A 25621-nucleotide genomic window follows, 5' to 3' on the forward strand; every position below is an offset into this window, starting at 1 on the left:
TATATATATATATATATATAAATTTACCTCACCTCTCTTGAGTGTGACTTGGATTGAGCAACAATCTATATAACACTTCTCAATATAAGCTAATTATACATTTATATGTGGTGATTTTCTTTCCCCAAAAGAACTCTCTAACACTCTAGATCCGCTCCTGGCCTTGAGACGAGTTTTTTTAAAACATTGGTGAATACACAGTAGTATATACTATATACCCACAAGCAAATGTGGCAGTAAATTCCGCTTACCATTGTTAATCATTTCTCCATGGCACCTCAGTGACCTCACCATAGGTAAAAGCTTGGGAGAAATGGGAAATTATGGGTCCTATGGAATCTTGACCTAAAGCTCCTTTTATTCAAACTATTCCAAGCCAGAACATCCAAATGCTTGATGATTTGCTCCGCATTTATCCCATTTCCCAAATCAGAACTTAACTAGGCTAATATAATCCTCAATTCCTGAACATGGCCAATTGATCTCTTCCTGAATTACACGCTTAAGTCGGTGAATGCAGAAAGTCGGTGAATCTGCTATGAAACTTGCTCTAGTTTCACACCTAGTCATCTAGTCATGGTATTTAGTTATTTAAAATTATTAGATAAACCTTCCAAATTTAATTGATGAGTGTGGACTAATTCAACTCCAAAACCAATTGGCAATGGAGAGAGTAGCCCAAACCCTTATAAACCCATATGCAAGGTCTCATATTCCCGATGTAGGATAGATATCTCAACACGCCCCCGCACGTGTGGCGAATCTTCAAGCCTAACACGTGGACAAAAAATTGGGTGGTCGTGGAGTTCGTGTGACATTTGGGCTTCACATGTGAACGTGGGTAAGATACCATGATAAAGTAGTCTGAGATTCAACTCCAAAACCAATTGACAATGGAGAGAGTAGCCCAAACCCTTATAAACCTATAAGCTAGGTCTCATATTCCCGATGTGGGATAGATATCTCAACACTAACTTCACTCTTAATAATCTGTTGATGTTCAACGTACCGAGGAAAATCATTTTACTCTGCAGCAGACTGACTAATTGACACGGCAGACTTCAATTCTTTCATCGATGCCATCCTATTGAGATCTATTATCTCACTGAATTCCTGGGATTTTACACTCTTCTTTAGGGTTGTGGAGTAGTTGAAAAAGGAAAATGGAATTTTCTCTTAGGAAGAAGATAAGAGCACGGATGGATGTGTTTCTGAAACTTGTGGAGGGGAAATGCTAGAAGTTTTATACCCACCATTTACGACCATATACTAGCTAAGATAATGGAATGTTGAATCAAAACTCAAGGTAAATCTTGAGCAGTTACTTGTGTCAATGGCAACGACCTGCATCATTCATATTATATCCCACTCCTGACAACCTGAATGAGCAAGAACTTGCTTAGATGCCGCAAGGAAGGGATCGAGGCGGTATGAGGGAGTTTCCCCTGCCGTGAACACCAAGTTTTGTTGTCAACTTCTTGATGATTGCAATCACATTTTTGCAAGTATCCAAAAGTTAGAAGCTTCAGGTACTTCGAGGTAATGCAGCAATTAATGACTGGTATGCATGTTTGCTAATAAGGCTCCTCAGGAGTTTCCATCGTTGGAATATGGCATGCATGACAACATGGACACTAACGCAGAGAGAAGAGACCGGAATTTCCCTGCCAAGTACATTAATCAAATTCCGAAAGTGTATCTGTTGGAGAACCGAATGACCTAAACTAATGCTTAAGCTAATATAAAAATGGGAAACAAATAATAGCTATGCAAATATAGACTCCATTTTGATTTGTACTTGGATGATTAATACCTGGGCATTACAAAGGAAGTGTATCAACACAGGATCAGACAATTAGGTAGGACTGTACACTGACTGGTAAGTCAGGGGAAGGTAGTCAGGTACGTACTGGCTAACCTTCACCAGCATCAATTTTCCTATAATGATGAGGCTTTACCTACACTAGCTAGGTAATATCTCATTTCGACGTCTGAACTTCCACTTACATGTTCGAATTGATACAGATTAATTCAGTAACCATTACTTGTCATTTTGTTTTAACAGCATAATAACTTAGCTCTTCTTATCCGATTGGGGCTGAACTGTTTATAACATGGAAGAGAGGGGGAAGAGTGGATGCCACCCCAAGCTGATCCTAATTCAACCAAAGGACAAATGGTGTAGGGACAAATTAAATTGTTGAATGAGGACTAAGTTCACTGATTTATGGTCCCAGGCATCAACCCTATGGATCATAATTGAGCACTGCTTTTTACACTGTCGGGATCGCAGAGCGACCTTGGGTTGGGCGGCGGCTCTGGGAGATCGGATCAACATCATGATCGATTGCCATCATCATTTTCAACGATGGTAAGTTCTCCTATTCAATATATATATATATATATATAATCAACTATCTGGATCCTGGAATTGACTAATCACTCCCCAACATCGATTGATGTATACTAAAGTTGCTTCGATTTGACGGATGGTGAGGAGGAATTCGACCCAGAATCTTAATCAAATTTCTGGGCAATTTCTGGCTAATCTTAATCAAGTTGTTCAAGCTACATGAATATCCTTTTGACTCTACTAATCAATCACATAGAGTTGCTCTTTCTGAGTCGATAGTGATGTTGAGGCCATCGGTGATGGGTAGTCTTCCCGGCGTCGTGGTGGACTCTCCCACCAGGCGATCAGCCTAAGCCGCGTTTGGGGATTTCGACGAAGACCTTGTTGATGTGGTCGAGCTTGAGGTCCTGATCGAAGACCTTGTTCATCTGACCAACTGGTTATACAAACGACTGTTAACAAATATGGGCCCTACATGCACCATGATACAGTGAAGCTGCTGATAGGTAGAAGTACGAAAAACATGGATCCAAAACAGAATCAGAGTCAACACAACCACAACTTGAAATGAAAGAACAATGATCAAGTTAAACCACCACAGGTGGTCGAGTTGGTAAGAGTGTAGGTGTAGAACCCCCATACTTAGGTTTGAATCTCAGCCGACGCGATTAGTGACCAGGGGGAGAAAGCATTCTGACATAATCCATCGGCGCGGATTAGTCTCTAGGCCTGAAAAGCCTTTGAGGATACCGTCGTTGATACTATAAAAAAAAAAAAAAACAATGATCAAGTTAAACCCAACAACTAATCATCGACGATCACAATCGCACAAAATCCGTACAGAACAAAAGCAACCCAGACAAGTTTAAAACAGAGCAGAGGAAGGGGACGACAGAGTTCGGGAACCGGAGAGTTGAATGCGTCTGCGCGCGAATTTCTCGGTAATCGGGTTACACAAGTATGGAGACAACAATACGAGAAGTGGTGTTATCCATGAGTTGAGCAAGGGGCCTGTAACCACTTCTCTCTTTCGTGTCTGTTGCCCAATCTTTCCGAATTCCTACGACGACTAGGAATGTAGGAATGCATTGGATTTGGTTGGATGACCCTACTGTTCTGAGTCACGCAACCCATATGATTGGGCCTGTAATGGGCTTTTGGATGCAAGGACCGAGATCAAGCAGCCACAAGTTCTTATCGAAGCAACTCTATACAAACTGCAAAGGAGACTGACAAGCTGAAGCTTTGATGCACATCTCATGGAAGAGATCATAGAAAATATGTAAATGAATGTCTAACGTCTTAATATACATCTTGACAGACGAAAATAAACAAACAAGTATATCTTAGTTATGCAGAATTACAATCCCAATCTACAAATTATTGGTAAGGATAAGAAACTGTTTCTTCTCCAAACAAACAATTATCAGACTTTCTGTGTGATATACTTTTCACGAACTTATAATCGACCATCAGTTAATCATCAAAAGATGAAGAGAAAGAATAACTGATGATTACGAATGACAAGAAAAATAAGAATATAAGAGCGACAAAGAAAAAGGTGGTTGAACTTTGTGTGCTGTTGTGATATGCAGAACTCAATTGCAGTATTTGATTGTGAAAGAAATTGAATAATGAGAACTCTATATATATTACTAAAACTGCGTTAAGAAAGTAACACTTCTACCGTACTTACAACATGGCCTGAAATCTATGAGATAATTCAATGAAAAGAAAAGGAATTTAATTTCATGACACAGCATCATACCTTGACGATAGAAACAAAGGTTGAAAATCATAACAGGATGCACTCCTTTACATATATACATGTGTCTAATGAAGAACAAACAAAATCAATACTAGCAGTTTCATAGTACAGATAGGAAGTTATGTTAAAACTAAGTTTTTCAATGTTGGATGAACACTCTTCTTGTTCTTCACAGTAACCTTGCTTTCTGCCTTACTTCAGTTAATTTCTCCAGCAAATGGCAAGGGGTCTTCCCAAATGCCAAGTGAAAACGATAACGAACTGCATAAGCTTTGGAGTCTCTTTCCAGAAAGATGTAGTGAACGAACAAACTTTAACTAGTGTGAAACATTGCACATCAGCAGAACCATTACATATGCTCCCCATATCCACTTAGACTTCATTAAATGTAGATACATTCTTGCATCTAATTGGAAAAGAGAAACAAAGAAAAAAAAAGCAATAAAAGACCATCAGGAATTCTAAAGCCAATACTTAGTAAAATGCAAAATATAGAAGAAAAGACAATTTAAGTGATGACACAGCATCATACCTGTCACGTAGAAAACGGTACAGTCGCGGATCATTGAGTTGGACTGAGTTCCTGCTGCCAAAGTAGTGAGTAGCAGAGGTTGAAAATAGAAGCTTGGGGCAATTCTCCACCACCAAGTGTTCCAATGAAGGACACTCAATATCAACAGTAGTAGCACTTGCACCATACAACTTAGGAAGATTCTTCAAAACCAAGTTCTTCAATTTTGGTAGAACCGTCTTATCTTTGTTCACTGCATCCATTACTCTTTCCAACAAAGGACACCTCTCTACAAGAAAGTCTTCCAATTGAACAAGATACTGAGCTACATCAGATGCGAACAGACTTTTTAACGAGTTACACTTGAACACGGTCAAGCTTTTAAGACTCTGGAACATTGCGCGTGGAGCGGGACCATTACATATGTTTTTTAGTGCATTTAGACACAACAAATGCATCTCTCTCAGTTTTGATTGTTCTGGCTCACACCCTTCGGATCCAAACACATATTCCAATTCCTTCATCCAATCTAAATATAGTTTCTCCAGATTTGGTAGTCTCTGTACAAATTTTGAAACACTCTTCAAGATAAAACAACCATGCATATGCAATACCTTGAGATTTGAGAGAGAACCAGGTGGTAGCTCACCAACACACAACTCCTCAAGGTGGATCAGATCTAGCAGATACAACTCTTCCAAACTCTCAAACATTGGTCCTGTTTCAACTCGTGTTGTTGTGTTCATCAACTCTGTCAAGTACACATAGGAATCAAGAAAATACCCAGAAACTATGAGATGCTTGAGTTTATGTAGCCTCCCATGGTCATATTCCATAACAATGTCACTCATTCCTCCGCAGCGATCATACTTTAGCTTCTTTGTTTTCTTTATGACTGCATTGATAAACCAATCAGGCAAGGTACTGATGGTTGCTCCATTAAGAATCAAGGATCTTGAATTATGATCTCCTTGTTCGTATGCAGCGGAGGCGTACATAGTATTGGTGCATCTGCCAATGATACTTATACAAAAGTAATCCCAATCTGGTGCAGCCTCAACATTTTTAGGGATGAAACTTTCATCAGATAAGCCAACCTGCAATATTTTCAGATTTGATAAACCAGCTAACTTATCAAACCTAATAATATTGGTTGGTCGCTTAGGAAAAATACCAAAAACACACCATGTAAACCATGTACGCCATGTCCACGTACGCCGGTCTTTAAATCCACAGTACACCATGTACAATTCTTCTAATTTATGCAACTTTGATATCACTCTAGATGGAATTGTAACCATTCCTCCAACTGTTGGTGGGCAAGAGCGATTGACATCCAAAATCCTTAGATTGGTCAAATGTCCTATTTCTCTCGACAATTTCCCCCCGGGACAGTCTCTCATACTAAGAATTTCAAGCTTCTTAAGTTTTCCCACTATGGAAATGTCAATCAATTTGTCGCAATCATCTAAATTCAAAACTTGAAGGTTGGTGAGGACACTAAATGATTCAGGTAATACGGAAATACTAGTGTTGCTAAGATCCAAGACCCTTAACTCCTTCAGATTCTGGATCAACTTTTCTGGGATCTCACTTAGTTCAGCATTCCCGTTTAGTAATAAAATATGGAGATTTGGAAATACTAACTCATCTTCCGGTAGCTTGCAAATTTTGTTGTTCATCAGTGAAATCGCAATGCAGTATTCTTGTAATCCATGTGGCGGCCAACCCTTTAAACCACAGCCAGCTTTCACAAAAAACTGATGGCCATCTTCAGATTCGGCAATTTGAAGGGCTGTATCGCGTATGACATCATGCATCTTTACACATCCTTTTTTCTTGCTATCCAAAAGCAAGCTAGAACCTTTCAGGTACTTGACCACTGTCACTAATCTTCCTCTGGCTACTTCCATTGTTTCGGCTTCTGGAAACAGTCTTTTTCCCATCGCGTACCGGAACAAGTCTTCTATTTTGATTTCATGGTCTTCTGGGAACATGCAACAGAGCAAGAAGCACGACTTGTGGTCTTTATTTTTCAAGAAATCATAGCTTAATCGTATACATTTGAATGCATTTTTGTCATCTTCCTCATGGTTGGGATTGGCATATTGCGACTTCTCTAGTTGTTGAGATGCTTTTTCCCATTCCTTCAGGTCCTCCTCACCTTTGAGTGCCCTTGCAACAGCTATCAATGCAATCGGTAGACCCTTGCATTCTTTAGCTACCCTCCTCGCCACTTCCTCAAATGCGGTGGACTCAATTGTTCCTGCGTTTCTTAAAAACAAGGTCCAAGAATCTTTTTCTGAGAGAACGTTGAGGGTGATGATCTTTTCTTGGCAACTCATGGCATGACAGACGTTCAATTTCCTTGTGGTGAATAGCACTTTGGACCCGAACTTTTGAAGCTCCTCATAGCTGGGAATCCCTATATTTGACAACTCTATTCTCTGCCAGACATCGTCCAACATTATAAGGATTTTTTCTCTTCTCATTATCTCTCTTTTCAATCTAACAGCTCTTCCAAATTCTGTCTCCCCCTCCAATTTAACGCCCAACATATCTGCCAATGTGCCTTGAATCTTTTCTATGTCTGGGCTTTGGGATACAACAGCCATAATCGCATAATGAAAAATCCCACTTTGTCGGGCATCTGCACCGACATATTTTACCAGGGTTGTCTTGCCGACGCCTCCCATTCCGTAGACCACAACGGCACCGACGTCATCATCCTGAAGCACCTTCATAACCTCACCCATGGCTTCGTTTGTTGCTTCAAACACTTCAAAATCTCCGGTGGCCAATGTCAAGTCAATTTCAAAAGGTCGTATTCTGTTGCACACAGAATCCACAATTTCCTCCACAAGTTCTCTATCAGTCCTACAAAAAAGGAAGAATCAAGAGTCAAAACCAATAATTCCAAAAGCTGAAAGTTGAAACAGATGATCTCATCATGAAACTTACTTATAATTCTTTGTGTGCCACCCAGTGAAACTGGCCACTTTGTTTAAAGCAAGACTCCATTGCTCCAGCTGTTCTGATGTGTGTCGCCCACAACTTTTATGCTTATCGAAAGCTTCTCCGAAACTCCCCTTCCGGTGCCGTACATCAGAGGGTTCCACCTTATAGAAAAGCGGCAGAATTCTGTTCTGGTCTTTCATGCACTCACAGATCTTGGCAAGTTCCTCCAAACACCAAGTAGAAGAGGCATAGTTTGGAGAAAGGACAACAATTGCAAACCTTGATGCTTCAATCGCTTTTAGTAGGGTGCGAGATATAGGATCCCCTGGTTCAAGATCTCGATCATCCATGAATGTTATAATTCCTCTCTGTTTATGCAGCCGCTCATATAATTCAGATGTAATACCTTTTCGAGTGTCAAGACCACTGAAACTCAAAAACACATCGTAATTTGACGGACAAGCGGTTGGTGATTCAGCAGATGAAGGAAGAGATGCAGGGGAGGCCATTGAAACCCAGCCAGAGAGAAACTGACTTCCAGTGAGAAAAGCAAACAAGGGAAGAGACCATGGAAATGGAATTGACTGTGTGCATAACAGTTGTATCTACTATCAGTTTCACCGCCATTTTTTGTCTTCCACAGACAGTTTCACCGCCGTTTCTTTTGGATAGGTCGTGGCTTTTTTTCGTTCCCTTTTCTTAGAACATCACACACAAAAAAACAAAAAAAACCTACACTCCTTGACAAGACGCAAGTAGGTGGTGTCATGTGATTCAGACCATGAATCTAGAATCTATTTCTATTTCTTAGTTCAAGATCCCTCTTACCAACTGGAATCAAAGAATTAGTAAATCTTTTCTGTTTCAAATGGGAATGGGCTAAGGTTATGAACTAGTAATCTGATGATCTAGTGGATTCCAAGTCCATGATTATAAGTTTATTCCATATATACCAGACCAGACCGAAATAGGGTTATATTCATTCTAATTATGAGAGAAGATCATTCAAACGTATCTAAACAGGTACTATGTAAAAGATATGAATCCCTAAACAGGCACTATGTAAACATATGAATCCCTCCGTCTTTACATTCCATTTAGGATTAGGAATAGGTATAATCAGAACTGGCCGACCTGCTTTTTACGTATCTCTCGTTATTTGAGAAATGGGTTTGAGAAATGGGTTTGATTGTCCATTCTGACATGACTAATAAATAGAAATACATTCCTTACATCGCACCAGATATATATCATATTCATGGAATACTATTCCCTTTCAAGATGCCTCGGTAAAGGCTCGACTAAAACAGTTACCCACTAGACCGAAGAGATTGATAAAAATGAAGAGCAAAACTGAATCACCTTTCTGGCCTTTCATAACTAAAACCCAAAACAAATCCTTCTGGGAATGATTCTATTACATGTACAGATTCCTAAGCTTTATTAAGAACTTTCACCTAAGCTTATTACCATATTCCAGGCCACAGAAAGAGACTGCCTAATCTAAAAGCAGACTGAACTCATAACATGAATACTAATACAAACAATAAACATAGTCTATCAACATTTGTACGCTCCCCAAATTTCTGACAAGTAAAGAATTTGCAAAAGAATAAAATTTCCCAGCCATTGCCACTGAGGAGCACACAAGAGCCAGCAACAATAGTACGATCATTTTAAAGCATCATTCCTTCACCGCCCTTCTAATAAACAGACGATGCTTTCATTTACCAAAACCATTCTCATATCATCGGTGATTGTAATTCTGAAAGCTCTAAATCAGTACCAGCTCTTTTATCTGCAGAGAGAATAACCGATCAGCAATTAAGGACAAAGAACGGATATAACTAACTTGAATCAACTACAGTAACTTGCTGCAAGCATAGGATAATTCAGAGAAAAAGCAAAGAAAGACTGACGGAGGGGATTGATATTGGCACCTACTTTTTTACAAATCACACCCCTCCGTAAGTAATTTTCCAATAGACAGGTGCATGGAACGGTGTGGTTTGTAAAAAAGGGCAGCTATATCACCCCCTTAACAGAATGTGGAGATGAATAGTTATATTCAAAAGATATCTCACTGACATGTACATGGTACTTGAGACAGATGACTGGCACGCTAGGGAAATAAATCAGCAGACTCTTGTGGTCAACCAAAGCCAAATCCTTCACTCCCTTCATGAATAGCAAGCATCAATCGTTCATGAAGCTGATCCTTAGAGGTATACTCAGGAAGGTCTAGTTGATTAAAGCTGGCAACAAATAAGATTGCATTAACCACAACATCAAGCTTAACCAGCACGACAAGGGGGACGAGAAAGCCCATTATGTTGTCTTTTTCTTTGTAAGAGGCAAGTTTTTAGCAATGTATGCACACACTAACCATGTATGAGCAGAGGGCAGCCTGTCTGGAGCTCCATATGCCTTGTGAATCTGAAACCTCTGAGGACCAGAAATGCCTTGCAAAGCTTTGAAACCTTCCAGTGGAACCTGGAACCACAATAAATTGGTTTTACTAACTTCAAACAAAACAACAATATATTGGATTTACTAACTTCAAATAAACCCACTGAACAAGCAGTTATAGAGAACCACACAAACAATTTGAGTTATAACTACCTTTGATGTGCCAGTCACAAATTGAAGCAGTCTTGCCATGTCCTCCTTGTTGAAACTTTTAACTACCTCCCAAAACCATTGCACAACACTAGATGCTACTGTATACCCAGTGTACTCGGTGTTCGCCTTCAAGTCATCCACTGCAAAAACCAATCCCACAATTTAGATACCTCTTCAGGGGAATAAGCACATTATATATATTATCTGATTCAGAATCCAACTCACAATCAATCTCCGGAAGACCACTGATAAGTAGCTCAAGCTCTTTATCATTAAAAATCCAGATAAGCTCACGTGGCACCAATTCATTGAACCCCTCCAGGAAAGAATTGATTTGAGGACGAATAGCATTTGTCAAAATATGATCAGCTACAAGGTCTACATACTCGTGCTTAGTTTCTTCTGTAACCCTGATATTTCTTCCTCCAGGTTTAAGCTCATAATCAGTCACCTGTTCAAGAAGAGGATGCAATGAGAAGGAAACACAAATTAGACAACACAACAAACAAGCAAGAAATTACAAGGCCTATGAACTTAAAAGTCCAAATTAAGTCGAATAAGTATCACATTGATATTAAAGGAAGTCTGAGAAGAAAAAAGAAACAAAATAATGGAATTCACTTATAAATCAAAAGTTGATATTCACAAACCTGGTTTTTCTCATAAAGAATATGCTTTTCTTCGTCCGCATCCATGCTAAACGTCAGGTCAGGAATATCACTCACATCATTCTAGAGAAAAGAAAATATACAAAGAGAAACAAGAGTGAGAATTCTGTGTGCACAAGGATACACATTATATCATTTCCACGACATGTAGCCACAGCCAAAACCAGCCCAACATAAGCTTTAACTGTCAAACAACTATATGGTGTTCACAAAACCACTAACCTCTAACATCCATTTTAAATTCTTGTAGTAATCAGGATCCACGGCTTCTATATCATGGTATGTCACCTTTACGCCAAGTATGTGCTTGTAGAAAGATCGAGTGAAATAAACATCCAAAAGTTGCCCATCAAATACTGCCTTTGCAACCTACACAAAAAAAAAAAAAAAAAAAATCAAGCAATAAGAACTCAATGAAATATTAATCAGACAGCAATATCATAAAAAATTGTCCTGAAATCCCAACAGTCCAAATAATTACCACACGGCCAACAAACTTGAAGTAAGAAAGATGTTCCGTCTGGTAGACAGAATTAGGGTTTGGCTGGAACGTTGCATTGTTTCCAACAGTAGTAAAAAGCAATGCGCCTTTGTCAAATATCACCCTAGATAGTAATTGATACCATTCTCGTGTTAGACCACCAGCGTCAATACCCTCTTCCCCTTGGAATTGTACATTTAATCGTCCCTTCATGTCCTGATTAGGACGCATTCTCAACTGATTGTAAGAATCCTCCAAGACATAAGCCCGACGAACACTTATTCGCAGCGGACCAGAGAGATGTTGCTCATGCTGTTGCCTAATTCTTGACCGGAAATATGCTCTCTTGTTATCAAAATCAATTAGCCTTGGTGCCTTCAACATCATGCTAAGGGATTTTTCCAATAGGCCCGGATTCTGTCTAATAAATGCATTCAGAAGACGACGATGCTTCTCGGCAAACCTTGTAAATGTGACAGCACCATCAAGCTTCCTCTGAGAATCCCCACAGCCATGGAATTTAGTAACTGAAGGATCTGAATTTCCACCTGACTCTTTGACTTCTCTTGCAGTCACATTAGCTTGATCTTGCAGCGTGATAGAGTGGTTTGCTTGTAGCTTCTGACACAAAACAAAAAAAGCCTCCATAAAAGGAAGTAGTCTCTGGGTTCCAGGAGGCAGAGGAGATGAAGAAGAGGAACCTTGTACATGGTCCCCAACATTTATAGTGGACATGGTTGGACAAAAAGAGCTCTGGCCCAACTGTGTTTCAGTGGCGCTTATACAGTCACTCAATTCTTGCCACAATGGCTCAAGTGCAATATTTAGCTTCCACATGGTGGCATGCTCCTCCTGCTCTGCATCATTCTCCAAACCTGAATTCTCATTTGTACTGGGTGAAGTGAGTGAGCAAAGTGATTGCAGTACACGTAAGATTGCCGACCCAGCCATAGATCCGGCACTTAAACCCAACATCTGTGTATTCCGGAGAGTGACAAGCTCGCCAACAGCTGAGGCACTCAAGCCATGAGCTAATTCTGAAAGCTCTGAGATAAAAAACTTCCGATGGGGCACTGCAACTGAGGCCAACTTCTTCAGCACCTCACTGGAAAGCATATATACTTTATCTGAAAGCCTGATCAAATAAAAGGGATCAGATTAGAGTTCATTTCAGGAGCAGCTGCTCATATGAGTCACAATAGTAACAAGCTAAAAGTAGCACACAATAAATTAAAGCATGCAAATAAAACAATCAAAGAATAAACCGTACCCCTCACGACCAAGAAGACTGCAAAGATTATGCAAATCGGATTCTGGCAGTTTCAAGAAAATATTATAGGTATCTGTACTCCTGGTTGCATCTGAAGTTGATGATCCAACACCATCAGGTTTAACCTCTTGATGAGGTTCTGGTTCTACAGGATGACTGTTCTGACCATCTCCAGAAGTTTCACTTACAGGTAAATTTTGGGAATTCCCCTCGAGCCTTTCAGATTGAGAATGGACCTCTAGTTTTGCAGCTGAAGTATCAACAACCACCTGAAGCAGGTCCATGACCTGTAGAGAGATTAAGAAAGTGCCTAACATTAGACTCCAGGTGCTATTTCAATAACGGAATAAAGCGAGATTGGACACTAGATATATAGCACAACCAATACACATCTCTGGCATATACTATATTATTCAATCACATGTTTAAGAAGCTCAATCTAGTTATAAGGTAGGTACAACTAAATAGAGTTCACCCAAATTAAGGAAACTTTACACAACTGGATTACTGTTGACCATCAAATCTTAAATTTACACATACTCTCCAGTCACATGAGGTGGTATGAATATGGACTACAAATTTAGGAATTCAATACTTCTCATTGTGTAGGTATAATATAGCAAAAGAAACTCCCGTAGCAGGACATTTTAAGAAATGGATTCAAACTAAGGTAGTGATTCATACCTGCTCAAGATGAGCAGTGCTACGCAAGAAGTGAGGTCGATTAAGGAGCTTCAGAAATAATATCAGGGGAACGTCCCCATCCTGTGCGTTGACAGGATTAGATGAAAATCCTCCTTCTCCAACTTTCTCTTTGCCTTTGTCCTTCTTGGTTTCCATATTTAAGGGACTTAAAGGCTGAGGAACACCTGAGAAATTAAAATAGAATAACATATTTGCCACTGTAGAATGATTTGTAGCTAAATAAGTCAAGATCTCAAGGATCCGACGCAACACCAATGGAGGAAGACCTGTTGAAAATGAAAATAAGACAAGTTAATCAGTGGTTAATATATAAATATAGTATTAACTAATAGTGGTCACATCAAATGAATTACCATCTAACAACTGAGATCTGCCATATACAACATTTGAGTGGCAACCATAAAGCCGTTGGGAATTAATGGTAGCTAATCCAGTGACTGAGCCTTCAGCCTCAGGCTTGATCATATCGAGCAATTGACGTACTAAAGTTGCTCTTGTAACACTGTGTGTACACAGGATTAAGAAGAGCCTCTGCAAGAGTCCTTTACCAAGGGGCTAACCACACAAAAAGAAACAAATCCACCACGTTAGACAACCGTCCTTTCCTTCTTTTTTTCATTTATTTTTTTCAGTAGAAACGATCAATAAGTAAATGACTTTTGAGTTTGATGCACATGTATACCCATGTCTTGTTACAAGCTAGAATACTACACACCCATTTCCAAAAAAAAAAACAAAGAGTTCTATGTCATATCAATAATTGTTCTTATGGACCGTAAATCTATGTGTGTATTACACTATCATGTAGATCTTCTATTGTGATTTTTTGCAACAAAAAATGAGAATTTGGAAAATGTTGGATTATTAGACAAACTTCAAACACACTTGTTTCAGTGTACTATAAGAGGTTAGGAATTTTAGACGCTTTTCTATATGAATTTGTTCAATATTCTTCTAATCAATAGGTAAATTATTAGTATTTTCAACTGTACACACAAACTCTGTGAAACCCCAGGAGTTGACATAAATTACTCGATATTTCATTCACATGAAGCTGAATTCAAACTTAACTATCAAATACACGAACTTTTCCTAACCACTTGAGCAGAGGCAAGTTCTTTGAGAAGGATAAAACAATGTAAGGAAAAATGAAGATTGAAGAAAAAGGTTATACCTGCGCTAATCGTAGAAGCCTTATTAAGGCTTTTAATGAATTTGCATCTAGAAGTGGCTCGCCTTCAATTTCCTTAACCTTTAAGCTATCTGTAATAGAAGAAACTGCCCTCCGGCCAATTGTGACTCCAACACCCCTGTCCATTACAGTATGCCGGTCAAAACCCAATCCATTTCTCCTATTATTCAGCCTGTGGCTGCTCCCGAAGAGGCTGCGAGCCTGATAGTGACTCATCGCTCGATCTCTTAGCATTTGAGCTTCAGCCAGTAGTGGAGAAGGTAATGCAGACAACACTGCTTCTGAAGAAGTTAAAAGTACCTGGTGCACAAGCAAAATAAACAATTACTACAAAAGATAAAGAATCACCACACCCAAGATAATGAAGATGACAGTTCCAGATGGAAACCTCTTCTCGTAAATCAGCAGGAAATGTAGCAATTATAGAAGCATTGTCCATGTCAACAGGTTGTCCTTCAGCCTGTTGTGCAACTCTTTGTGCTCTTTGTTGAGCCAAAACTTCTGCTTGGATATCCGGCGGAAGGGCAGCTAAAAACTCAGGATCAATGTCGTCCGCAGAAGGTGGCGCATAAGGAGGAGGTTGAACAGACTGAGCTTGCTGTGAAGCAAGAACCTCCGCCCTCAAATCTTCAGGTAAAGCCTCCAAGAATGTAGGGTCAATCGCATTAGCACCAGGAGTCTCATTGTTAACTTGTTCAGCCTGATTAGCTTCTGGAGCAATCAATGTGTTTTGGCTTGATGGGTCATCTGTACCATTTTCAGAAGCAGGCATGGAATGGCCAGTTTGATTTACTTCATCAATGCAATTCATGTCAACATCAACATTTTCTCGGACCATAGTATGAGAATCACCTGAATTAGACACATTGAAGCCGAAATTTACCGGCATATCACCAACTAGATTGCCTGAAGATCCATCCTGACCCATAGCTTCTACTGTAGCATTGTTGACATCAGAAGGCACTTCAGAAACCTCATCCTGTTGTAAATCAACCCTTGTGCTTGCAGATGAGTTGACAAATGCTGGCATAGACCCTACTTGCGCAGCAGCGCCATTCCCCTCTCCAATGTCCATGTTATCATTTCGTGCACTGTCCAAAGAAGGTGCCTGGATTGACATTGGTTCAGGTCCCTGCAAACAGTCCACAGCATTTTCGACAAAAGATTCTGGATTGACTTGTTCTTGGGAAGGAATACCCTCAGGTGTGGAGATAACTTGATGTGCTGCTTCAACACCCCTGTCTTGGTCCTGATCTTCAATTTGTTGGCTGTGATCTACTACTACTTGACTATCTGTTGAAGGAGGCATATCTGGCTGTTTCTCCTGCACTCCTGAATTCTGAGAATGCGGTTCAACAGGGGTGTCAACAGGAGCAAGACTGCGCAATTGGGATATAAATTGTTCCTCAACTGCCTGAGCAATAGCAGCAGCATGAGCACCTGCTTGAGGCTGGCCATCATCAGTCCACCGGCCATCACCTGGGCCTCTCCGTCCCGCTAACTGCAGCGAATCCATACCTACAGAATAATCAGTCAATGGTGGCGGTGCTGCACCACCCAAACGGTCACCAAAAAGATTGTTCGGGACATGATCATATGGAAGAACAGGAGCATCAAACATGTAGAAATGAGCTACATCAAAGCTCCCTGATGATAGAGCTTCTAAGTCCCGGGATGAATTTCCACCAGCTGACCACATGGATACCAGATCTCCAGAATGGGAAGGCCTTATAAGGAGAGGATGTTGAAAGCCATTTGCTTCTGTAACAGATCGCTCAAAGGAAGACCTACTCGTCTGACGACGTCGATCAAAACCTAACGGCCTTCGTAGACCAAAAAGGTCATCCACATTAACCCCTTCAAAAGGTTCGGCAGCAACATCAATCAGTCCACTTGCAGCTCCAGGTTGCCCAAGTACCTGTAAATGATCAAGCCCATCAAGGGCTTCCCTCCATCTCACTTCTATGACACGATTCTCGTGGAAATCATCATCATCTTCATCAATCATCTCATCATTATAATCATCTCCCAGGCCAGTATCATCATGGTCTTCCACATCAGTATCAGCCAGAGACATCATGCCGCCACCATCTTCTGCTATATCCTCATCTTCATCCTCTCCATCATCATCATCCTCATCATCCTCACCATCATCACCCATGTCGTCATCTTCATCACCCATGTCATCATCTGCCCTACCTTCAACACGAAAAGTCATTTCGATTTGGTCAGTGTTGTGTAACACATTGCCTTCTTCCATCTCTTCACGCATGAAATCCATCCCAAGCTCCATGGGTTGGTTAGAAGCCAATGGCCCTTCAACTTCAATTCTCATATCATGTTCCCCTGACTGGTTCGGAGTTGCATCAGGATTACCTTCACTTTGAGAAGTTCCTTGATCCTGTTGTTCAGTTGGTACTGCATCTCTGACGTCCTGCTCACTGCTTATATTCTGATTATGCCCTAATGTATCATCAGCTGGAGTAGTTACCTGATCATCAGATCTTCCATTCAACACCGTGGATTTTTTCTTTGTCTCATCAGATTTAAAATATTGCTCACTAGCATTAGCAGCCCTTGTTAAACTTTCTAAAGCCTTGAGTATGAGATTCACAGTTTTGGGAGCATCAGGATGATCCAAATCAATCACTTGTAGGATACTAGTCAGACACTGAATCATTCCCCCATCTATCATGCTTTTTGCTATGTCTGGTGAAAACCCAGAACCAGGTAAGTTGCTCGATGATGAATTTTTCGACAAAATAGAGTACACCAAATCCACAAAAGCATAAACCTTCTTATCTGGCAATATGATGCTCTTCGAAGAACAACTATCAATGTTTGAAAATGATGATAAAGCTTTCACAAGTTCACTAATTACTCTTCTACGCCCTTCACCAGAACGACCACACAGAACTACCAGGAACCAAGAAGCTTTTTCTGACAACTTGTCTCTCCATTCATCAGGTCCAGCAGATTTATCAATGGTTAGTGGAAGCAATCGATGAATAACGTGATGAAGTATACCACCTTGTCCAGGATTTTCCAGTTGATTAGCTACCCGCAATTGAGTCAGTTCCATATCCCGTTTAAGTATAACCCCAACTGCATGTACATACATGAGAAGAATATCACTCAGTAACTTGAGAACAAATGTTACCTTAGCCAGTCCTGCAGATCTTTCAGATCCAGACTCCACTTTCCTTGTCTCATCAACCTTTGATTTACCCTTTACCTTGGTAGCAGGTTCATCTACCTCCATAGAAGATAGGTCATTCAGAGAATCTTCCTGGCTCTTTGGGAAATAGTATTTCAAGACAATTTCAAGCAGTTGATCAATCACTTGAGTAAGATTAGCAGGGATCTTCTTGTGACCTTTCAAGCATTTACCTGATCCATCATGTACTTTATTTTCAGGAATGCGGACACATTCATTGGAAGATAATCCAGCCTCACCACCAGATGCCTTAGGTTTGTCCTTTTCCTTTTCTTTTTCCTTCATTAAGACAATGAATGTCCTACCTGCTGACGTCTCCAACTGACAAACAGCAGCAACAGCTTTCATAAAAACCACTGGATCTCTAGAGATTACAGGTGCCATTGATGTCAAGAATGTCCTTGCAGAAGTACGTGCACCGTGCCTGTTGCCACTCAGTGTTTGGCGAATTTCCAATTCCATTGCTGTTTGCAGTGTCTGCGGATCTTCAAGAAGATGGCGAACAATAGCAGATGCAACAGTATCATATCCAGGGAAAAAACAACTTCTAGGAAGACCAAAAAGAGCCGTCAATCCTCCATTTTCAAGAAACTGCAAAGCAAGTGCATGTGTTTTTGTCAAACGAGCACACAGCTGTAGAACAGCCTGCATGATCATAGCTGGGACATGCTGCTTTATCAAATCACAGGCAACGGCTAGCACCTTTTGACTCTCTTCCATTGTCAAATAACCAGTTGATTTCCCCAATATTTTCTCAAATCCAGTGCCAGAATCTTTTTCCTGGGCATCCATAACCTCTTTTTTCTCTGTCACTGCACCAGGGATTGACAAGGAAGCACGATCTCCAGATAATTCAGTCAGAGATCCAGTCTGAGTTTCTTCAATGTTCTCAGAAATTCTGGGCCTTGATTGCAACATGTTATCCAAAATAAGCAGTAGAGCACTAATACATTTTGGAACAAGAAGTTCATTGCCTGGCTCCTCTTTGGCCTTATAATTCATCAAGATATCTACTGCAACAGATACAATACCATTCTGTGCAGCAATTTCCCTTGTACTTCCATCCTCAGAAAGCAGCAATGCTATAACATGTGATAACATACTCAAAGCACTGGTATCCTTAGAAAAATCCAATGGACAAAGTTTGAGTTGCTGAATTAGATAAGATGTAACTCTAGGACGGTCTTCACCTTTGTTCCGATTGCCAAGTGTCACAAGCAAATCTGTCAATGGGAAAGCCATGGTATCACTGCTCTGAAACAACTTAACTGATGCAGCAAGAATATCATCAATTGGTGGAGCTTTCACACAACTCTCTTCTGCCAGCACATCTACAGACTTTTCAACATTATCAGCTTTAGATGTTTCAGGTCCTAGTGATAGAGCAAGTGCCTGGGCCAGATCATCATCCTCCTGCACAGGATCCTCGGGATGGTTACAAAGCCACTCCATGGCCATTTCAACACTATTTGTTTCCACCCTCCTAAGAGCTTCTTCTGCTCTGGCCCTTGAAAAACCCATACCCATAATGGTACTAATTGTACCTTCATCAAGTGGTGGGGGCATGAATCTTTGGTTTGTAGTGCCAGCAATGCCACTGCGATTCTGCTTCACATCTCCCACACCAGAATATACATGCATAACAAGTGAAACAATGGAAGCAACAAATCCTGGAGTACAATTTGGAAACATGGGGTGGTTCCAGATGGGAAGTATTACATCAAGAACTTGAGACTGCAGCATACGAACAAAAACTTCTGGTTCCCTTGGCACAGGGAAAAGACCAATTGATAGACCAACTGCAACTGGCTGAACAAGCAACTGTGCCTGGGATGCAGAGGTTGTAGATAAGAGCAAAGAAGAATTAACAAAATACTCCAGCACGCGGCAATAGCTTTGTAATGTATCAAGCAGCCACGAACTATGGGACAGTTTACTGCCTTCACCATTCTTTTCATGATCAATGCCTGATGTTGGCATACCATATGGAACGGTCCACAACAACTGACTAGTAGCTTCAAATGTTGTGAGCAGCTCCTTAAAGGTACCATGGACATAGAAATTATTAATTGTTGCAGTATAACAAGTCCGCCGTCTGTTATCAAATGTAAGTGCCATCATATCATCCACTACTTTCCCAAGATATCGACACTTAACTGACAATGAAGTATCAAGCCCAGCAGAAGTAGAATGTCCACAGAAACTAAGAGCCTCAAGATACACTTTAGCTAGGGCAGTTCCAAGAGTTTTTGAAGCCAAACTCAATGATCCAGAGTCAACTCTACGCCTATTAGGTGAAGTAAATCCCTTGACAAGAGCTGTGAAGAAGGAACGTAGAGTGGTAGCCAGCTTGTTGAGAATTTCTGTAACAAGCACATCAGGACTTTTCTTTTTCAAATCCTGGGATGTAGTTGCCTCAGATACTGTGGAAGAAGATTCAGAATCAATATGTAAAGCCTCCAAATGCCGGCCTGTCCTTCCTCCCCTCATGCGTGTAATCCCGTGCCGAGTACTACGACGGTGCAAACCTTCACCACTGCGAACAACTGACAGGAACTCACGCTCTCCACCCCAGAAGGGCTGATTCCTAATAGAGACTGGGTTCATGTATCTCACCACTGGGATATTAGTATCATCATCACTCTCCCTTCCAGAAGCATTCGATGGAGCTGCCTCAGCATTGTCTTGTTCTTGTTCAGCAGTGATCTTCTCATCAGACTTGACATCATTACACAAAGATATTTGCCAGAGGATTTCCCTGTATGTGCTCCCAAGATCTTTCAATACATCAGCATCTGCTGCACCCAATTCCGACACCACCGTAGTTGTCCCTTTCAATAGAATATTAGACAGACACAGAATAGCTTCAAGACTGGAAAGTTGTTTCAAAACCTTAGTTTGCTTTGCAGATTCCACCAAAGAAAGTTGAGTCCCACCAACTGAAACTAAGAGTTCATTTGTTGATTTCAGATGCTCTCTCAAAAATGAACATACTGCTCGAGCCAAAGAAGCAGAATGCTGTGGTGAGAAGTTCTTGAATGCAATAGATATACTCTGACCAACTGAAGCAGAAAGAGGCATTAAAGGCAAGGTAAACAACTGCAGGACAGCTTCAATCCCCTTCTTCTCCACAAATATACGACAAGTGTCACCATTCTGAAGTATAGTTTCCAGAAGACGTGCAACATTGCTTACACAATCAGGAAGCAATTGTTCAGCATTTCCTACTACAGAATCAGAAGATGGTTCAGTTCCCTGCTCCGAACTATCCATTTTGGATGACTCCCTATCATCAGACATGACAACATTCCTCTCTTCTCCATCAGTTTCCATGGGAACAGGAGTAGAAGAAGACGGAACTTCAGTTGACGTGAGAGAAGCATCAACCCCGTGTCCAATTTTTGAAATGGCATTTAAAATCTCAATTAGCATGTCCACACCAGGACCACGTAATGAAGAAGCATGGCGCATTAATTCATCCAATCCACTAGATAAGGAGACAGGTGTATCACTTGTTAGAGCACGCAAATAGGTTCTTGAAGTAAATATCTTCACAAAGCACCTCAACGCATTGCGATCTTTGACAGCCTGAAGACCGTTATTATTTAAACACAGAGCATCTAGACACTGTGGGATGCATGTAATGGCCTCGGTTGAGCAAAGAACACCATCCATTATAGCATTGAGGAAGGTAGAGGGCAGGCCTGCTTCATCTAAAACTGGAAAACAGGTAGGATCTTTGTGAATCAAATCACTCATGACAGAAGCTGCAAGTGAAAACACCCCACCACCAAAATCTTTTGCCCTTTTAAAGATTATGCATAAGCACTGTGGCAACAGACTCTCCTCTGAGCCATAAACACGAGCAGTGTTTCCAGGTGCATAAGTTCCCAGAGATATAGCACGCAGCAGAGCTTTCATCAGCAGTCGTCGATGATATGAAACAAGAGGTTCTGAATACAGAGGTTGCATGCTGTCTATCTCAGTGGAAGTTCCTGCAACTACTTGTGCACTACTCCCAGCGATACTAGAATCTTCATCTTGTTGCTTTGGACCATTTTCTACCTGAGACACTTCCACCTGCAGGCGAGAGATGGTATCATCTAAACCCCCCAAGTCCCGGAACAATGCAGCAGCTGGATTACTGTAATCCATGAAAGCTTCTAAAATATGCACAGATGTGCTGACCAAATGCAGGTGCTGTGGATTTGTATCTTTAAGCAAAGGGAGAAGGGTGGGGATGAACCCAGCTTCTCGCATTGCCGAACAACCTGATGATGATGAAACCAAAACTGTAACAAGAGATAACAGAGCCTCAGCAAAAACAACAGACCACTTTGATGTATCACTAAGGACAGAATCAATGGCCTTCTGCATAAGGCTGGATAGTATTCCACGATGCCCACCAGATGTAACAGCAGTCAAAACATTAGGCTGTCGGGATCGATCTTGAGAAAGAGCAACCAATGAAAGGAGACACAGAATTCGAATTTTCTCAGGAACTACATCTTCAAAGCTCAATAGTGACACTAGTTCATTGACAAACTCCGGTTCAGTGTTAAAGAAAGAAACAAGGTCATCGGCATCACTATTTGCTTGAACAAGAACTATGAAGGCATACAGACGAATGCAGGCATACTGTTGACGAGTAGCTAAAGAGCCAAACGCCCTTGCAAAACGCAATCTTGTCAATAAAGCAAATCTCAAACTACTAGGTACTTTGTACTCGGCAATCAACTTGCTCAAAAGCTCAAGATCAGACTCTGGATGAGTGTTGATGTTAGGTAAATGTATGATTTGTAAACCTTGGGTCTGTTGTTCTGTGGTTGATAATTCACTTGCATCTTCCAATGCATAAAACTCAAAGTGAAGGGTGCATCCTAACTCGTAAGCAATGGGGTCACAACCATCTTGTACCGCACAGGCAACTAATCCAAGACCCTCTTCCTTTCCTCCCCAACCTTGTGCAAGAGCAAACAACTTTGAATTTAGTGAAGCATCTCTAATGGAATACTTTCCAACTGTTTTCTTCAAAAATGCAGCCAGAGTCTGCAGGCAAGCCTCAACCACATCGGCATCAGTGCAAGCAAGCAAAGATGAGAGATGCTGCTGCATTAACACATGAGCCGAAGACATAGAATTAATATAAAACAAATGGAACTGGAAAGTAACAAATTGCATGAGGTAGGAAAAGTCACCCATCTTAACAACGCCAGTCATAATAACAATAAAAGTAACAATATATGTTTTATAATTATAACAATAAAATGTATAAGATGAAAATTGTACATAATATTAAGCAGTGTTAAGCAACCAAAATTTACCTAACTGAAACTGATACGGTAAATGGTACACTATTTACCTCATAAGAACTGTAGAAGTGTTTATTAGTGCAGTTCTCCAAAATTATTCTTATTACACGGAGAACTTGAAGAAGAGCTTCTCTTGGAAAAGGAGGATCAGAGTCAAGAAAATTATCCTCAACCTGTAAATCCTTCCTAGATTTTATATGCTTCTCAAAAAAAGAATCAAAATGGTTGAACAGATCAACCCAATGATGGAAATCACCCTGCGCACCCAAAAACAAAAGCACATAAATTAAACTGCAAAACAGAACCATAAATATGTAACAGGTAAAAGTTATAGGACCACCTTATCGTACTCCCAGACAAAACCTTTTAGGGGCTCCTCTATATTCTCAAAAGGAACAGCAGTGACACTGTTGATGAAGGATCTAATTTTCGGAGGCTGATATAAAACAAGGCAGAAGTTAATAATAGTTGTAAATATTTTCCAGCATCGATAAATTCATTTATATAGTATCCCACCTGATAAACAAATAACAAATAGCTAGAAACAAATGATTATATTGATAAAGTTCTCACGTTGCAATGAGAGCAACAATTCAGTGACACTAACAGAGCAGCGTACAAAGAAGGGCAGATACTGAAAAATGGCAGTACAAAAAAAAAGGGCAAACAATGAAAATGGAAAGTATAACCCTATAAAATAGTGCAAGAATCCAAATCCAGAAAGTAAAATGTCCTATCATACTTTAGTCCCACTTGAATATATACATATCAACTAGTCTCTGCAATTGGATCACTGAATTCGGAAGTACCGGGTTGCTTTTATTGAAAAAGTGGAGACAATGGTCTCATTAACGCCATGCTCAACTGGATCCTAGGTGAAGGAAGATGAGTACCAGAACTCCATCATAGAACATCAAGTCAGGTGGAGACCATACTCAATACATTGCACCAACCACTGCAGTCTAAAATGATCCCAAGCATGAAACCACTCTCCTCTAATGCCTATCTCTCCACGAAATAAGCGACTTGATTAAGGTATATGTCACAACCCACCTTGATTCAAAAGATATTCAATATCTTTCACTGCCACTCTATTTGCAAACCAGCAAGCTTCCCGTAAGTCAGGACTTCCATTGACTCAATCTCTACTACGAGGGGCAGGAATTTGGCTTCAATGGCAAGCTCTAACCCAGGTTTGGTTGCTATACTTACTAGAAATTACTAAAACCCTGAAGTGTTTCAATCACCGACTCAAGCTACTACAGGCAGATGGTCTAGGTTCTTATAGTAAAGTTATGATCGCTCAGTTCAACTAACTCGCATAGCTAAACACAGTAATTTAACTTTGAGAAATTAATCTATCATGTTACGTCCAGCTATTTATATCCTTGTTCATTACAGTTTTCTCCAGTCTCACTCACATTAGTTTCATACTAGTTTCAAGAACGATATGAAGACACCCACACTAAAAGAGACACCAAAGACACCCCTCCTACCATAAATTTTTCGATAACGGTCTTAAAACAGTCGGTGAAACTTACACAAGTAAACAATGGGAAGCGAAAAATACAACTCTATGTGGTTGGATCACTACTAGCCATACAACTAAAGCAAAATCCTAGCTTTCATGTACTGAATATCATTACATTCATAATCATTCATACTCGATAAACAATTTCACCGATAAGATGCCAAAGATCACAAACTCAACCTCCTATCCATCCCTAACCTCATAAAAGATAACAAAATCACACCCCTTAACAAAAACATTAGCAAATAGATAACCAAACACTCACTAAACCACTCGAAATCCACGAAAATCAATACAAACATAACCGAAAACCATCAAACTTGTCAAAGCACAACTTCACATATGTAATTTCAATACAATCAAATTGGTTCAATTCGTAAAAACACAACAACACTAACCACTTCCACGGCCCTCCTTCGCTTCAACTTCATGTTGGAACTGAAAGCATTGCCCGAATTAGACAGGGTTTGAATTGCGAAACGATCAATCCCTAAAACGGCGAGAATTGATCGAAGAGCAGAGACTGTGAAATTGGAATAACCAAGTGAGTGAGGAGGGGGCAAATTTCACGATGATCGGATCGCCCAGCTCGGATTTCCGAGGAGTGATCGGAAGGGAATTGGAGGTTTGCGATCAGAAATTAGGGTTTTGATGAGATCGCAGAGCGATAGAGAGGGAGAGAGAAAGAGAGGAAAGGAGAGAATTGGAGAAGAAATAAATAACTGAGGCGAAGCTAAAGAGTGTCGTTTATATATAGAGAGAGAGTGTCTGTGAGAATGAAACTGTGAGAGATAAAAGAGAGGGGATTGCCAACAAAAATAAATTAAATCAAAATTATTTCTCCATTAATATAAAAAAAATATCCAAAATTTCTATTTTTCCTCTTTGATTAAAGAAATTTCTATTAATAGAAATCATGTTATGAAAGTATATCCTAACGACAATCCTGACGTCAAAATGACACGTTTATAAAGATAAATCATTTAATAAAAGTAATGAGTGCGTGGAAACGTCATAAAGTTTAATATTTAGG

General features: G+C 40.3%; 2 protein-coding genes across 2 annotated transcripts; both read right to left on the reverse strand.

The window, feature by feature from the left end:
- Positions 1–4087: 4087 nt before the first annotated feature.
- LOC101295796 (disease resistance protein At4g27190-like) lies at positions 4088–8242 on the reverse strand. The gene is made up of 3 exons (XM_004296282.1): positions 7594–8242; positions 4654–7509; positions 4088–4527 (listed from the first exon to the last, which is right to left on the reverse strand). The coding sequence occupies exons 1-3, from the start codon at positions 8097–8099 to the stop codon at positions 4494–4496; spliced, it is 3396 nt and encodes a 1131-aa protein (XP_004296330.1). The 5' UTR covers positions 8100–8242; the 3' UTR covers positions 4088–4493.
- Positions 8243–8932: 690 nt separating this feature from the next.
- Positions 8933–25019, reverse strand: LOC101291412 (E3 ubiquitin-protein ligase UPL1-like). Its single transcript, XM_004295134.1, has 17 exons — positions 24987–25019; positions 23398–23493; positions 23108–23314; positions 18559–22854; positions 14917–18336; positions 14511–14828; positions 13690–13891; positions 13316–13602; positions 12632–12918; positions 11362–12496; positions 11103–11249; positions 10863–10943; positions 10438–10663; positions 10213–10352; positions 9977–10083; positions 9679–9845; positions 8933–9388 (listed from the first exon to the last, which is right to left on the reverse strand). The coding sequence occupies exons 1-16, from the start codon at positions 25017–25019 to the stop codon at positions 9743–9745; spliced, it is 11085 nt and encodes a 3694-aa protein (XP_004295182.1). The 3' UTR covers positions 8933–9388; positions 9679–9742.
- Between the last annotated feature and the right edge of the window lie 602 nt (positions 25020–25621).

This window comes from Fragaria vesca, linkage group LG3 (assembly GCF_000184155.1).
Source record: "Fragaria vesca subsp. vesca linkage group LG3, FraVesHawaii_1.0, whole genome shotgun sequence".
In the NCBI taxonomy this organism is placed as follows: domain Eukaryota; kingdom Viridiplantae; phylum Streptophyta; class Magnoliopsida; order Rosales; family Rosaceae; genus Fragaria; species Fragaria vesca.

Coding starts and splice junctions, on each gene's coding strand:
- LOC101295796 (XM_004296282.1), bottom strand. CDS start 8,099: ATGGCCTCCCCTGCATCTCTTCCTTCATCTGCTGAATCACCAACCGCT. Junction 7,510..7,593: donor TGGCACACAAAGAATTATAA/GTAAGTTTCATG, acceptor CCTTTTTTGTAG/GACTGATAGAGAACTTGTGG. Junction 4,528..4,653: donor TACCGTTTTCTACGTGACAG/GTATGATGCTGT, acceptor TTTTCCAATTAG/ATGCAAGAATGTATCTACAT.
- LOC101291412 (XM_004295134.1), bottom strand. CDS start 25,019: ATGAAGTTGAAGCGAAGGAGGGCCGTGGAAGTG. Junction 10,664..10,862: donor TTCTTTATGAGAAAAACCAG/GTTTGTGAATAT, acceptor CTTCTTGAACAG/GTGACTGATTATGAGCTTAA. Junction 10,084..10,212: donor TTGTGACTGGCACATCAAAG/GTAGTTATAACT, acceptor TTGTGGTTCCAG/GTTCCACTGGAAGGTTTCAA.